Source organism: Biomphalaria glabrata, chromosome 14 (genome assembly GCF_947242115.1).
Source record: "Biomphalaria glabrata chromosome 14, xgBioGlab47.1, whole genome shotgun sequence".
Classification (NCBI taxonomy): domain Eukaryota; kingdom Metazoa; phylum Mollusca; class Gastropoda; family Planorbidae; genus Biomphalaria; species Biomphalaria glabrata.
In genome coordinates, this window is record NC_074724.1 from 6,264,242 (window position 1) to 6,280,873 (window position 16,632).

General features: G+C 32.4%; 1 protein-coding gene across 2 annotated transcripts in view; it reads right to left on the reverse strand.

Moving 5' to 3' along the window:
• The window catches only part of LOC106079936 (uncharacterized), a 35,152-nt gene that overhangs the window by 5,596 nt on the left and 12,924 nt on the right, over positions 1–16,632 (reverse strand). The window contains exons 4-10 of one of the 2 annotated variants that reach the window (XM_056010790.1): positions 15,248–15,369; positions 12,988–13,201; positions 12,837–12,893; positions 12,497–12,556; positions 1,932–2,027; positions 1,770–1,803; positions 450–478 (exon numbers count right to left, since the gene is read on the reverse strand). In XM_056010790.1, the coding sequence (XP_055866765.1) occupies positions 450–478; positions 1,770–1,803; positions 1,932–2,027; positions 12,497–12,556; positions 12,837–12,893; positions 12,988–13,201; positions 15,248–15,369 (612 nt within the window). The remainder of the gene's footprint in view (positions 1–449; positions 479–1,769; positions 1,804–1,931; positions 2,028–12,496; positions 12,557–12,836; positions 12,894–12,987; positions 13,202–15,247; positions 15,370–16,632) is intronic. The other variant, XM_056010791.1, reaches the window with a different exon arrangement.

Genomic DNA, 16,632 nt, shown 5'->3' on the forward strand with positions numbered 1-16,632 from the left:
GACTAATTATAACATCAGATTACTTTAAAAACTTCTACACAGAATCAATTAATAATTCAGAACATTTAAAAGTGAAAAAGTAAAAAAAAAATACATCTACAAAATATATATATAAATATATATATATATATATATATATATATATATATATATATATATATATATATATATATATATATATGTATATATAAGTGTGTGTCTGTGTGTGTGTGTTTGTGTGTGTGTGTTTGTGTGTGTGTGTAGTTGTATGTGTAGGTGTGTAGGTATGTATTGTATTAACTTGTAATTCTAACTGCTTATATAACTCATAATAATGGGTAGGAGAAAATAAAAGTAAACACATGCTCAGATGTTCAAACTAAAAAAAAACAAACACTTTATATGTTCTCAGTTTGTGTCAAACCCCACATTAAGAATAGAAATATTATTCAAAATTTCAATTTCGTTACCTGTTTGTATAGTATGTTTTGAGCTAATTCTGAAATCAAAATCACAAACATGTAATTTTTAAGAAAAAACGTTACCATGTAACATACAATATTTTGTAAATAAAGACAAATATAGTTGTACTTCTATTTAAAAACATTTAAAAAGATGTGTCCAAAAAATGGTCTGAATATAAATAGCTGCCTCTATACGGCCATGGCAATCATTACTTAACTTCTTATATGTAGAAAAGAATTTAATGATACTGGTGTGTTGCAGGGCCAGCCTTACAAATTAAGAGAACAATTTATTGGATGCTCGAGAAACCCTCCTATACTTTCTTTTTATAATAACCACTTTATTATATAATTATATCCCCAATTAGTATACAACATGCATAGGAAGCAACTCAAACGCAATAGGCGCTAGTGGGTTAAATTAAGTAACGTCAATCGTACGATACACTAAATATGTTAATACTTTAAGTCTTGCACCTTTAAAAGCCTGTGACTAGAGCTATGATTGATAGCATTATTGTTAATATAAATTGCTGGACGCGGGGCCCCGATCTGTAACACCAGCTTATGACCGGCCCTCGGTGTGTATATAACGTTTTTAAATAACGCAACAATCAATAAAATGTTGTTTCGTGTAATCAAACAGGTGGCAACATTCAGCCATCATCTTTGTTCGCTCTTGGAAACGTTCATTTGAACGTTCATTTGAATGAAAACCGATACCTTATGAGAGAGCATCCAAAGTATCGTGTGGATTGCAAGTGTTAAGGAAGAAGGAATGGCCCACTAGTACATTTCATTTCCGCACGCGGTTTCTTTGGAGTATCGAACGCTGATGTGGAGGCATTATAAAGGTTAGTTAGAAAATAAAACGGTAGTATGAAGAAAAACTTTTGTTTTGTAAAATGTTTTAAATGTTTCAGAGTTTCCCTTAAACATGAAGAAAATTTACTGACTAGTCCTAACCTCCCGCAGGACGAGGGGTGAATTCAGCGAGCTGGGTATGAACCCGGGGCCGTCGAGACGACTGAACGGCAGTCCAGCGCGCATACCGCACGACCAGGCACTCACTATTTCCTCTGCACTTAGTCTTCGGTCAATCCACGGCCGGGGCCAATCGGAAAATAGTTTAAGGCCCGTGGGACACTTTGGGGCACTGGGTTTGGCATATCTAGGCTCTCAAAGAAATTGTAGCTTTTGTTCATATGTTTCCAGACGTTTCGCATGATTTTCTAAGAATGAAGACCCCTGCACAACTTATAAGCTAGAAATAGCACTAACCATAGATATACATTTAATTTATTTATTTTACAAATTATAACTTACAATTTATGTTTCAAATTTACTTGTGCTTGTAAATCTAAATAAAAACAATTTTTACCATTTTTAATAGAATCAAAATATAAACGTTTTAAGTAGGTTAATTTAACAAACTTTTCTTTACAATATATTAATGTAAAAACAACCATTTATTGCATTACAACATACTTCTCTTGAAACAATGAATAAATAAATATAAAGTCAGAAAACTGCTGACAATGGACAACACTATGATGGTTGTATAATGAATGCTATGGTCATCGTCTGTGTAAGAAACAAGAAATTAAATACTATTTAAGAATTATTATATACTGTTAGACACCTTATTTATATAGGTTAGTTATTTTAGTTATTTAGCGACGCACCATAGTAGACACATATTGAACGGGACTAGTGACGTTTGGGATATGTTGGGTTAGAGACCGGAAAATCAGTTAGCGATAGAACACTCCAGGGTAACGACGTGTTTAGTGACAGAGACTTCTACTGTGGCCTTTTATCAGAATAAATCCATATGTACAATTGTTCATCAGAGTCGACTACATCTCTTCACTAGTTAAAATAGATGTTTGTCTCGTTCTATCTGGATTGTTGTTCAACTATACGTAATACACCCGAACAATTACACCCAAACGCCTGCAGAGTAATTGGCTGAAATCCAACAGTTCCATAGTTGACTTCAAGACAGCCTGAATAAGCAACATCACAGTGGCGACCCCCGACGCCCGAAGTCTGAACATCGAACCGGACCTCGAAGCAGAACGTTTACTCAGGTGAGGGTCGTGCACTCGAAGATAAGATTTCATCGGAGTACGGCTGAACACAGCAGCATCGCAGAGTGACTTTGTTTTAGATCTACATGCAGTCGTCGCCTGTTTGATCGCACGTTCAACGAGCCGTTAACTCAGGGTGACCTTCGTCAGGACCGTAATCATCGCAACGCCTGATCTTCATATGCTGAATCGACCTACAACCAGAGAAACCGTTCATTCATAACGGGTGAGAGATCGTTAGTGAACCTGTTGGACATATTTTTTCTTCGTCATAGGAGCCACATCGAGTATCAAGTTTTACCTCGTCAGTTTCGAGAAGGACAGTTTGCCCGCTGTCAGAAGTATTGTGAGTACTACAAGTTTGGTAGCTAACTAAATCGAAATCGCTCTGTCGTCTTACCCTTGGAGAGATTCTTGTGGAGCAGTTTGCTCATTGAACCGGTTGCTTGCCACGTTTATAACGGTCACTGTGTTTAACCTTTGGAAGGTTAGTAAAGTAATCTTTATCAGTACTGAACATTGATATATCTAGTATTCGTCGGTCTAGACCATACCTAGACTTGTTAGCAGTGAAGTTGTGGAAACAGCTACATCCACTTAATTTCGTTGAAAACCGTTAATCGTATAACGGAACGTCGTCGGAGGTGACCTTGGTCTCACCTAGTCTACATTAGACAGTTTGGTCTATTGAAGCAGAGTACAACAGCAAACTTCGTCGTACTACCAGAGTAGCAGCAGAAGCAGTGAACTATTTTGGAGAACCGTTATTCGTCAGCCCAGATCAAGTCATCGTCAAGAAAGTCGTTATTCGTCAGCCCAGATCAAGTCATCGTCAAGAAAGCCGTTATTCGTCAGCCCAGATCAAGTCATCGTCAAGAAATTCGTTATTCGTTTATTCGTCAGTCGTCCAGATCAAGTTGCCGTCAAGAGACTGTTATTTGTCAGTAGTCATCTACACAAGTCAAGTCGTCGCCAGAAGAACCGTTAACCTATTCGTCAGTAACTGTGTACACAAAGTCGTCGGAACTACACATACGGTCATCAACAGTCGCCGAAAGAACTGAAACATTTTGCTGTGGCATATCAGGACATCTGTGGCATTACGTGGGATACTGGTAGCACCGGAGAACAGAGTCAGAACTGGAAGAGAGGCAGTGGAATTTGTTGTGATCTAGCATATTCGGGAGTCCGAACAAAGGGATCTTTCTTATCAAAAGCTAAGTGCCATTTTTCTTATTAGTATATGTTTAGATTGCCCTTAGAAATAGATTTTGTCTAAATTTGGTACGTTAGCCTGAGTAAAATCAGGTGGTGCGCCTTAAAACCCGTCGGGGTAGAAGACGTAATTTAGATGAAAAGCTATATTATACGTTTAGGATTGTAATTTGTTTTGTTTGTATAAACGTCATATCCGTTGTTGCCTGGTTACTTCGTGACGTCATCATTGTGTGCCATATTGTCATATCCCAACCCATAGCGATAGTCTCATTTTAATTATTTCATTTGTTTATATTATTTTAAATTATTTAATTTTATTAATTTAATTAGATCTGTATTTTTTTTTCACTTAATGATAGAAAGTGCGGGTAGGATTCTTTTACTGTGAATCAGACTAAAATAATTTTAGTTTGAGCGGTTAAAATCAAATATGATTTTGCCATGAGAATAATGCCGAAACTGGCTATGTAGTCAAACACTGTCGTCTGGCTAAATATAGATCTACAAATTTTGTACATCTCTTTGGTACATTTGATTATCTAGACTCGAATTTGGAATATTATCATTAATTGAAAAATGAATGAAGGTAGTACATTCTAGATATATATATCTTGTTGAAGATATATTTGACATTGTATACATATATTTGTTTCATATGGTTGAATAGAACCATAATCTACTCTAGATCTAGACTCTAGACAGTCTTTGAATTTACTCTACTCTCTAGTGTCTCTAGACACTTCAGTCACATCAAATTTTAAAATTAATCATAGTTATTCATACTAGATCTAAAAGTCATAGTGCTCTTGATAACTATAGATCTAAATAGTATTATTATACATACTATACTATACTAGATTTAAATTTGTGTGATACTAGATCTAATATACAGATCTGAATATAACTCAGACTAGACTTACTCATTTACTAAATCTATAGATAGAGACATAACACTTAAAACTGGTATAAAAGTGTGTAAAAACCTAAATATAAAATAAATTTAAAGTATAGCCATAACCAATATAGGCTAAGTAAAAATATATATAAAATATAAAATACAATGGCTACATCATCATATGTGGACCTTAAGGAGGTTAAGGAAACAGCTATGCAGGATGGAAAGGCCATGGAGTTAAAAGGAAAAGACTTAGCAGCTTATGTACAGCAAGTTGTGAGGGAAGAAACAGAACGTCAAAGACAGAAAGAAGAGATAGAAAGGCAAGACAAAGAAAGAGAAAAAATTAGAGAACATGAAGCTAAAATGGAGAAGATGAGATTGGATGCAGCACAAGCCAGAGCTCAAACTGAACAAGGAAATAACACAAATAACTCAAATAATTATACCACACAAAGAGACAACCATAATTCACAAACATGGCTAAAGAGAAAGATACAAAGTTTTGATGAACAGAAGGATGACATTGGTGATTTTTTGAAAAGATATGAGGCAAAAATGTCTACATTTAATATGCCTGAAGAAGAATGGTCTGAAATACTGATAGACTTTGTTCATGGTCAAGCTCTAACAATATGCCAAAATCATGACCATCATATTGATGATAGCTATCAGGTTTTAAAAAGAGAGTTATTGAATGCCTATGGTCATAATGCTACAACTTTTAGAAAGAAATACTTTGACAATATACCATCATTAGGAATAGAACCCCAAACTACCATTAATATGGAAAAGGATTTTTTCAATAAGTGGGTAAAATTAGAAAAAGTGACAAACTCTTATGAAGGATTAAAAAATTTTATTTTAGTGGACAACTTTGTAAATAAATGTGATCCTCAATTACAATCTTTTATTAGAGAAAGAAACCCAAAAACTATAGATGAAATAACAGAGATAATGAGAGTATACAAAAATGCCTATCCAAATAAACCATTTTCTGATAGGGATAAGAGCAAAGTAGATTTAATAGGATACACCAAAGAAAATGTTGATAGAAGTAGAAATAGAAACAGATCAAATAGTGGAAATAGAAAATATAGTGAAATAACCTGTTTTAAATGTCAAGGAAAAGGTCATATAGCAGCTAACTGTAGAAGAGGGAATAGTAGGTCTGGAAGTAGAAATAGATACAATGAACAAAATAACAGTAGATATAGGAGTAGAGATAGGAATGATAGGGGAAATTATAGAAATAGGAGTTACAGTAGGGAATACAAAAATAAAGGTACAGATAGGATATATTTCATGGAAGGAAATAGGAACAATTTTACAGTGTACCCAGGGTTTGTAGATAGAATTCCAGTAGAATTAATCAGGGATTCAGGTTGTAACACTTTGGCAGTAAAAACTAAATTTGTCAAACCTCATTGGTATAAAGGGTTTACTAAGAAAGTAGAATTAGCAGATGGCACTGTAAGGGAATTTAAAGCTATAAGAGTATACATTGAAACTCCATTTTTCACTGGTTATTGTGATGGCATTGCAATACCAGAAATGAGATATGATATGTTAGTAGGAAACATAAAAGGAGTTAAAGAATGTTCAAGAAAAGAATTAGAAGACTGGCAAAACAAATACAAAAACATAAGACAAAATCATGAAAACATAGAAACACAAAATATAACAAGTATGATAATAACAAGATCAATGGATAAACAAGATGAGAAACAGGAAAATACAATAAATGTAATAAGTAATGATAAAGAAAAAGAAACCAGTAATGTAATACAAATAGAAAATACAGATGTTAAGGAAAGAGAGATAGAAAATGAAACACAAAATAGTCTTGAAACACAAATATCTCAAAGTGAAAAAGAAACAACACCCACATTTGCATTAGAACAAATGAATGATAATATTATTGGGAAAATTTATTCAAGAATATCAGATAAAAACAATAATAATCCAATGGAGAAATTTTGTATAGAGAATAAAATATTGTTTAGACAAACAAGTAATGATAACAAGAAAATAAAACAACTTGTCTTACCACAAAAATATTGGAAAGATGTTTTAATCATGACACATGATAATAATTTAGCAGCACATAGGGGAGTAAAGAAATGTTATAGGAATTTGTCAAAACAAGTATTTTGGCCCAAAATGAAAGCAACAATCAACAAATACATAAACTCATGTGACATATGTCAAAAGAGATCTAACAAAAGCCTAGTGAATAAAGCACCTATTCAAGAAATGGATGAACCTACAGCACCATTTCAGAAAGTATCTATTGATTTAATAGGTCCTTTAATTCAAACAGAAAATAATAACAAATACATTCTAACAGTAATAGACATGTTTAGTAGATATCCAGAGGCAATTCCATTATCAAATACAAGTGCAGAGAATATCATTAATGCCATAACTCAAAAAGTAATTACAAGACATGGTATACCTAAAATTATATTGAGTGATCAGGGATCTCAGTTTAAGTCAGAACAATTTAAGAAATGGACTAAACAATACAATATACAACACATATACTCTTCGGTTTATCACCCGGAGAGTAATGGTTTATGTGAACGATATGGTGGTTCATTAAAAAGATCACTAACAAAGATAATTCAGAATAATCAGAACAAGTGGGATCATTACATTAACTATGTACTATTTGCTCATAGAAACAACATCCATGAAGCAACACAATTTTCACCATATGAAATAATACATGGAAGAAAACCTAGAGATGAATTAGATGTTTTCAAAGAAAATCTAATAGACAATGAGAATAAATTAAATAATGACAGTGAAACAACAATCACAACAGAATTGAAAGAAATATGGACTCAAGCATATAACAACAATAAGAAGTACAAACAAGGTGCTCATGAGAATCTAAATAAGAAAAGACAATTGAAAACACTAGAAGTAGGAAACAATGTATTAATATTAATAAATGACCTGAAAAATAAAATTGGTAAACAATGGAAAGGTCCATTTAAAGTGATAAAACAAATTAATGATGTGAATTATCAAATTGAAATAAATGGGAAAATTAAAACATATCACATAAATAATTTGAAACTATATCATGATAGAGAAGATGAGTTAATACAAAACATTCAGGAGAAAATAGAAAATAAATTTTCAGAAAGAGAAGAATGCTTGATGATAATAACAAATGAAAATCATAATGAAAATGATATTAAGGAAATACCTGTAATAGAAACAAAAGAGAATCAAACTTGGCAAAAGATTAATCTTAATAATTTAACTAAGGAAAAGTCAAAAGATATAACTAAAATAATACAGGAATACAAAGAAATTTTTTCCAGCATACCAGGAAAAACTAATATTATTAAACATGACATTAAAGTAACAGATCCAAAACCTATCAAGCTTAAGCCATATAGAATACCGCTACATTTACAAGACAAAGTAAAGAAAGAAATAGACAATTTACTAGAATCAGGTATAATTGAACCATCAACATCTCCTTATGCTTCACCAATTGTGATAGCCAAAAAGAAGAATGGAGATATAAGGTTATGTATTGATTATAGGAAACTTAACAACATCACAGAATTTGACCCATATCCAATGCCAAATATAGAGGATATTTTACATAAATTAAATGGAGCAAAATTTTTTACTAAATTAGATTTAACTAAAGGTTATTGGCAAATACCTTTAACAGAAAATGCAAAACCTTACACAGCATTTGTAACACCATATGGTATTTTTCAATGGAATTATATGAGTTTTGGATTAGTAAATGCACCTGCCACATTTAATAGAATGATGAACATGATAATTGGAAACAAAGAAAATGTTATTTGCTATTTGGATGACATATGTATTTTTAATAATAGTTGGGAGGAACATTTGGTAGATGTAAAAGAAGTATTCAAAATAATAAAAGAAAGTGGACTTACAATTCAAGCAGAAAAAGTAGAAATAGGATTGGAGGAAATAATTTTCTTAGGACATAAAGTAAATAACAACATGATTAGCCCTATTGAAGATAACATAAAGAAAGTACTTAATATTGAAATACCTACAACAAAAAGACAAATTAAAAGCATATTGGGAATAGTAAATTATTACAGAAAGTTTATAAAGAACTTAGCAGAAATAGTGAATCCATTAAATGACTTACTTAAAAAAGGAAAACCTCAAAAAGTAGTTTGTAATGAGGAATGTGTGAAAGCTATTGACAGAATTAAAGATGTTTTTAGTCATGAATTAATATTAAGACTACCTGATAAAGACAAAATATTTTATGTCACAACTGATGCATCTGGTAATGCTATTGGTGGTTGTTTAATGCAGAACTATGATAACTTACATCCTATATTATATGTAAGCAGAAAATTGTCAGAGGCAGAGAAAAAATATAGTGTCATTGAAAGAGAAGCCTTAGCTGTAATATGGGTAATTACTAAGCTAGAGAGCTATTTAATAGGAAGGAAATTCATATTATTAACTGATCATAAACCTATTCAGTATATACAGCAAAAGAGCATGAAAAACAGTCGTGTTTATAGATGGTTCTTAGCACTACAGGAGTATAAATTTGAAGTGAAAGCTATTAGTGGATCTGTGAATATTGTAGCTGATCTATTGTCTAGAATGACATTGAAATGAAATAATTTTGTAAATAAACTATGATTATATTGAGTATGTAATATATATTAATATATTGACACCATTTATATGTTATGGAAAAGGGAGATAAGTAAAGTTGATATTAAGCATTTAAAAGTAAGTATGGATATTTTTTTTTTGTGTGAATCATTTCATATATCATTGACGAAAGTTAGTTCTATGGAAAAGGGTGAGTATAAAAGAAAAATGGACAAAAGCGTATAAAAGGGTGGTAAGAAAAAATGTATTGAATGTGTAAATAAAGTCTATAATTGTTTTTTTGAAATATTGTATTTTATCAGATTACTGCCAGTGAAGAACATTTGTGATGTGTGACGTGCCCATAAGATGCCACATTTTCTTTTATGATGAACTGTGTACTAATGAAGATGATTTTGGAATGTTATGAACTGTTATGAACATTGACATGACTATGAGGAACTGTCAAGATGAAGATGTCAAGATGAAGAGATCAAGATTTTATGTTTGTGGTCTTCCCCTTAAATTGAAAATGCCCTTGTAAGACTTGACAGTAGTGGAAAAATATTGACATATTTTTTTTTCAAGGGGGGGAGGAATCTGTTAGACACCTTATTTATATAGGTTAGTTATTTTAGTTATTTAGCGACGCACCATAGTAGACACATATTGAACGGGACTAGTGACGTTTGGGATATGTTGGGTTAGAGACCGGAAAATCAGTTAGCGATAGAACACTCCAGGGTAACGACGTGTTTAGTGACAGAGACTTCTACTGTGGCCTTTTATCAGAATAAATCCATATGTACAATTGTTCATCAGAGTCGACTACATCTCTTCACTAGTTAAAATAGATGTTTGTCTCGTTCTATCTGGATTGTTGTTCAACTATACGTAATACACCCGAACAATTACACCCAAACGCCTGCAGAGTAATTGGCTGAAATCCAACAGTTCCATAGTTGACTTCAAGACAGCCTGAATAAGCAACATCACAATACGTAAAGCTACTATTTCTTACAATACTATTATTAAAATTGGTTTATGTTTATAACATGCATAAAACAAAATTGATTTAAATGTGAATAAATGTTTATGTAAAAAAAATATTTAAAAACAAGGTTACAAAGGACAGTTTGTGTGGAAACACAAACTCAAAATCGGCCCCCGAAGTGGTCCACCCAGGCAGGCTTCAATATTTTCAGAAAGAACATCCAAATGAAATTATTTCAAAGAGTGAGATAAGAATAGAGAAAGAAGGTTAACAGATCTTGTGTAGTGCCCCAACAGTCCCGCGGATCAAAGAATATGTGAAAGTGAATGTAAATTTAGATTTGAACCTGGCCTAACTAGTTCCCCTTTTAGACCTTGTGGCAGATGATGTAAAGTTCATCTGTTTTTGTGGCCTACGGTTAACGAGGGTGTCATGTAGCCAGCACAACGACCAACCGCATTTACTTTTCCCCAACTAATGTCAGGTACCCATTAGAGCTGAGTGGACTCAGAGGCTTCCAAAGTTGAAAATCCCAGTCTTCACCGGGATCCGAACCCAGGACCCCCGGCTCGGAAGCCAAGCGCTTTGCCGCTCAGCCACCGCGACTCCCCTGGCCTAACTGATGTCTTATAATTGATCTAATTGTTTACTTATTCGAATCCTCAAAATGTTATGTGCCAATATGCTGACGTAAAAAAAAAAAAAGAAAATTAATTTTACAAGATTACTATTCATTTTAAATTAGGTCTAACTTATAATGCATACTAATTATCTTTTTCTCTTTAAAAAACTGCTTACCTAACTGATTTTAAAAATTAGATTTTTCGTTTTCAGAAAAAAAAGTAGCGTTGCATCAGAACTTTGAATGGTCTAAAATATTGTGATGTCGGATTTCTAGTTTACGAGATCTAAACGGGACGGACGGACAGACGACAGATATTTCGCACAAAACCAATAGCGTCGTTTCCCCTTTCGGGGGAAGCTAAAAATATAAATAAAATATCACTCAGCCACCTCGCCTTCGAGAACATGGAAGGTTATGGAATTTTTAGCACACTCTGCTTCAACTTAAGTATACGACAGAAGTAAGAGACAAGAAAAACTGTAACTAGAACAATGGCTGGCAAAAAATGTCTCTACTTCAACTTTGGAAACTAGCGTGAGAATTCTATTCCTTACGTAGATAAATGACGAGGAGATCCTCGAAATCTGTAGCAGTTGTTATGAATGAAACTTAAGTCGTTTTTTTTTAAAATTCAGAATAGCATAATGAATTTCAAACCAAGATCGCGGTATAGTGTTTGTAGCTTGCACTTTGTTGAAAATTTTCCTGACAAGGCAATACCTGTTGCTGCAGCTCAGTCTATTGGAAGCGGTCAGGTTTTCTTAGATTTATATGCACACAAAAGTGATGAATTAACTAATGCTTTTGAGTTAAAAGGCAAATAAAATGAAATTCGAAATGTGTAGTAAATACCAGGATATGTCTTATTCATTTGTACTACTAGTATATAACTAATGTTTTTTTTGTTTCCTTTGATTTATAGATTTCCGTGAGCCTTCCACTGCATACACTTTGGTAAATGTATTAATCATTTTATTTTTGCTTCTTTTAAACTTTAAACTTTGGTTTTAAAATAAATAAACAAATCGATTTGTAGTCTACAGATATTTAGTTTGTCAATCATAGAACGGTTTTGACCAATTTTAATATCCAGGAATCTGAGAGCTTTGCACTGCGGTTTTGTGCCTCTTTATTTGGCTGGTGAGACCTAGACCTATGTGAGCCCAGAACGTTCGACTTCACACTGGGCAGGTTATTCTAGCTAGAGATTGGGTCATTGGCCTTGCTTTTTTTCTGTGACACTTTTTTCTGCAGTGCTCTTGTCCTTTGCAATTTAGGAGAGACTTTTCACAGTGCTACGCCATAATCCTCAATCATGTGCTTCCTTCTCCCAATTAATATTTGTAAAATAACTTGAATAACTTCTTTTGTGATCTAATTTTAACAAAACTTTTATTACAAAAAAGAGACGGTGACCAAGAAAGCTACGAACAGCGAGAAAACATGAACACCTAGAAGGCTAGAAACAAATTCTAATACATATTGTATGTGTATCTTTTCAAAATTTAAATTTCATAGAATTAAGAAAATTAATTAATTAATTACAAAAATAAAAAAAAATACTCTCTATTAAGTGTTACAAGGAAAATTTATACTAACGTATCTTAGAGGGCGGTACGTCTCTGGTTGTAATATTATTTGTATTAGTTGTTGTTAAAACTGAAGATTGAAAAAGGAAACAAAACATATAATCTAAATGCATTAATACTATATACTAGTAACTTCCATTAGGAATTATAATGTGCAATTTGTATTGGGAATTATACATTAAAAAATCAAATCTTTGATATTTAAATTTTTCTATTCATTTTTCTATTCTTTTATCGGAATTTTTACTACTTTTTAAATTATGCTATTATCTTTGAATACGCTTAAATTTGGCGTCGCTAAACCTAATTGCTTTTATCTATATAATGTATATCTTTATTATGCTCTACACCTTTATTTGTTGATAATAGTATTTCCTTCTGAGTCAGTCCATATTGGCAAAGTGTATCTGTAAAGATAGAAGACAATTAAAGTTGCATCGATCTATTTCCAACTCTGTAACAAGTGTCGTATTTAAAGATAATTTTGTTTCTATAACAAACCAGACATGTTGACGGGAACCGTATTTTCAGCATTTATTTGTGTATTGTTATCCTTAGAATCACTGATGTTTGGAGATACAGCTACTTTAAGTGAGCACTTCGTGTGGTCATTTGGAATGTCGGTCCTTTTAATGTTAATGAAACAATCGGTGCTGTAATAAGGAACTTCTCCATCTAGAAGTGTATGATTATACGTAACATTTGTCTGTGGCATCTGTAAATGAAAATTAGATGTATTTAAAGTGCAACATAAAAATCCCAGACCTATGTATATTATAACTAGGCTGGACAACGGAAACAAATGCTTATTTGATAATGATCCGATCGTTATGTACGTAGTTCTTGTTCAAGCTGTAAGGAAAGTCACCTTGAATCTTGGAACGTAGTACTTTTCTGTCTTAATAAATGTAAGGATCTAGCTTTCAAAGTTTAAAAATCATGCAATACCATTTTGTCGATTTTAAATAGAAGGGTTATTAAGCACATAGCAATATATATACATAAATCTATGATATAAAGCCATTTTCTATTAGTTTTCATTGATTTAGAAAATGTAACGAAAAACGTAGATGAAATAATTCATGTTTTTTTGTTGTTTTTTTTTATTTAAATCATCATTTAATTAGATTGATTATATATATTTTTCTAGATCTAGATTATGTCTCTAAGAATTTCAAAATAATAATTATAAGACGAAAGTGCTTTTTTTTTAGATGTTCAACGACTCGAACCTCTAGGTCTAGATCTTGATCTAAAAATTAAATTATATGTTACATAGATTAATTTTAAAAAATACTTCTTATAGCTATTTTACGAAAAAACGTCTTGTTTCAGTTTTTTGAAATTTCTCACATTTTGTGCAGTGTTAATCGATCTTCGTGTCCAGTCTATGTATACTATATGTAGGTCTGTGATAAAACGTAACTCTTTTCGTTAATATAATCATCGAAACCAAATTTTCGCTGCGACAGAGAACAAGTAATATTTCTCTTTATACATTCTAAATAGCGGCGTATACTACGCCGCGGATCGACTACTTTCAACTTTGTAGTAAATGTACAGCATATATTTAGGTGTTTTTTTTCCTATATTTTAAAAAATCAAACACTATTTTCGAAACGAAATACACACACACATAAATTATTATTATTATTTTTATTTTTATACCTTTTATGCTATTTATTTACACGTAAGTTATTTTCTGAATCGTATCGTCTTTCTATTATTTCAATAATATTTACTCAGTAAACTGAATATAGGAATAATAGATAGAAAATACCGCACCGATTAAGCCGTTTTTATTACTGCTAGTAAACTATAAAGAATGTTGTGTAACAGATACTAGGAAAAGAAGACAAATTAGTTTGGACTTTCACAAATCTACATCAAAAAGGGAGGAACTCCTCAATACTGTAAAGAGACGAAAGCTGTGCTGGTTTGGCCACATTGTAAAACACAACTCACTGTCAAAAGTCATTATTCAAGGTACAGTAGAGGGAGCACCAAGAAAGAGTTGTCAAAAAGGCTTAACTGTCCGATTCTGTTTTCTATCGAGGCAGAAAATTAATAAGCTGCACTGGTGTAGAAGCGCGGGAAATTGGGAGGGGGCAGTGATGTCTGACAAAGATATATGCGGAAAGTGTAGATTGTTAGCTCCCATTTTTTTTGAGAAAATTTTGTTAGTTGTTGATCTCCTGGAGGGGGGAGGGCCCCTGACAATATTTTTTTTTTATTTAGGATTTCTTTCCACCGATGAAACATCCGGTCTCAGTGTAAAACATAAATTTGTTCCTCTTTAACCATAGCACAACAATTACCAAGTTATGCAAAATACAAACCGATTTTTTTTCGATAATTTATGTTCAGATACAACTTTACTGGTTCTATTAGCGAAACACAGATCTAGACGACGAACTCGAAGCTCTATTAAAAGACATTTTTAAACAAAAACTCTAATTGGACTGCCCCCCGTCCCAAAATCTAAATCCTCTCAATTCTTGGATCTTTATATAAAAAATACAGTGCACATGAACCATTTAACATCCTCCACTAAAGCAATTAAACATAACCAGCTCTGAAAGACGAGCACTCTATCAACTCCGTAAACTTGTTTTTGAAGGATTTTCTGTAGTTTATGGGTTAAAATAACAAATGTTTCTGTATCTTTAATTTTTTTCTAAAATTTAGACATGTAAGAAAAACTAAATATTTTTACTAAAACTGCGTACTATTATATTTCAATACAATTCGCTTTATTTACCTCTTCTTTTGAAATCCAAAACCTACAAACTGCTTCCGGGTATATTTTCTCAATATTGCAAGCTACTGAAATACTTGAACAGTGCCCTTCTTGTACAGTACAATTGATATATTTATCTTTAGCTGTTCAGAAATAATCATGTAAAGTATTAAAATCATTTCAGAGTGCGATATAGCGTTAGAAAGTTGTATTTAGTGAGAAAAAGACATATGAACAATAGTAAAAGTTGTATTTTGAGAGACTAAACAAGACATATGGCAAAAAGAAAGACACAGAAGGAAAAATCGACGAACTATATATATATATATATATATATCATAGATCGATAGAGATAAGTGATTTTAAGAGTTCTTGTGTCCAATGTTCATTTTGAAAAAAAAATTGTATATAGTTTGTTGTCTACTTAATAATTGGCCATAGAATATATCATCAATAAAGGAATGGCCCGTCTGGAAAAAGCCCTAACTACTACTGCTTCAGATATCTGCTTTTTGCAAAGTATTCTAAAAAAACAAACAAAAAAAACCTTCACCTTCTTTGCAAAGGCTCTAAAAAATGTTTGTCTCAGCATCAATTAAAAAAAAAAAGACAGAAGTGCTACATTACCTTCATCTGAATTTTTAAAAATGTAACGAAACTAGACATTCTCATATATAATTAAAAACTATAAAATGTATAAAAAAAATGTTTGTGAATTTATTGAGTACCATGTTAATAAATATCAACCTAGATCATGAAGTAGACGGTCTTTTTGCACTTAATAATGTCACATCAGACAGAATTCAACAACATGTATGGTCACGGCAATATTGAAAATCTACATTTCAGTAACTGAATTTAATCATGTGCTGAAAAGCGCTCTGAGGAAGGTCAACACACGCGATATATAAACACCATTAAGATCTACCTTACAAATGTAAGATTGTGGGAAAAGATAGCACATGATCGCTCCTTATTGTCGAGCTTCAAGATACGAGGCAAGGAGACCAGCCAATAGTACAGAGCGCAGATCACAAAAAAAAGGAGAGAAAAGAAGCAGGCATATCTGTAACAGACCCAACCCACCCACGCGCTATATGCGTCGGATTTTTCAAAGAGTAAGCCTTGAGTTCTGAGGAAATGAGAAATGTTCTTTTTGTCTGTATAATTGATATTGCCCATGCAAGCTCTATTAATGGTAAATTTATTTTATTATTTTATGTTGTATATGTAATACCAACAAGAACAAGTGGTGACTTAAAACTTTAAATATTAAATAACATTGAAAAGAAATAGTCCAGTGTCTCTAAGTCAACGGAAAAAAAAGAGTATCCTCAATGTAGTGTCAAGCATCTATTATCCGTTAGTTCTATCTCCTAGCTATCCAGTGTAATGTTTTACTACTT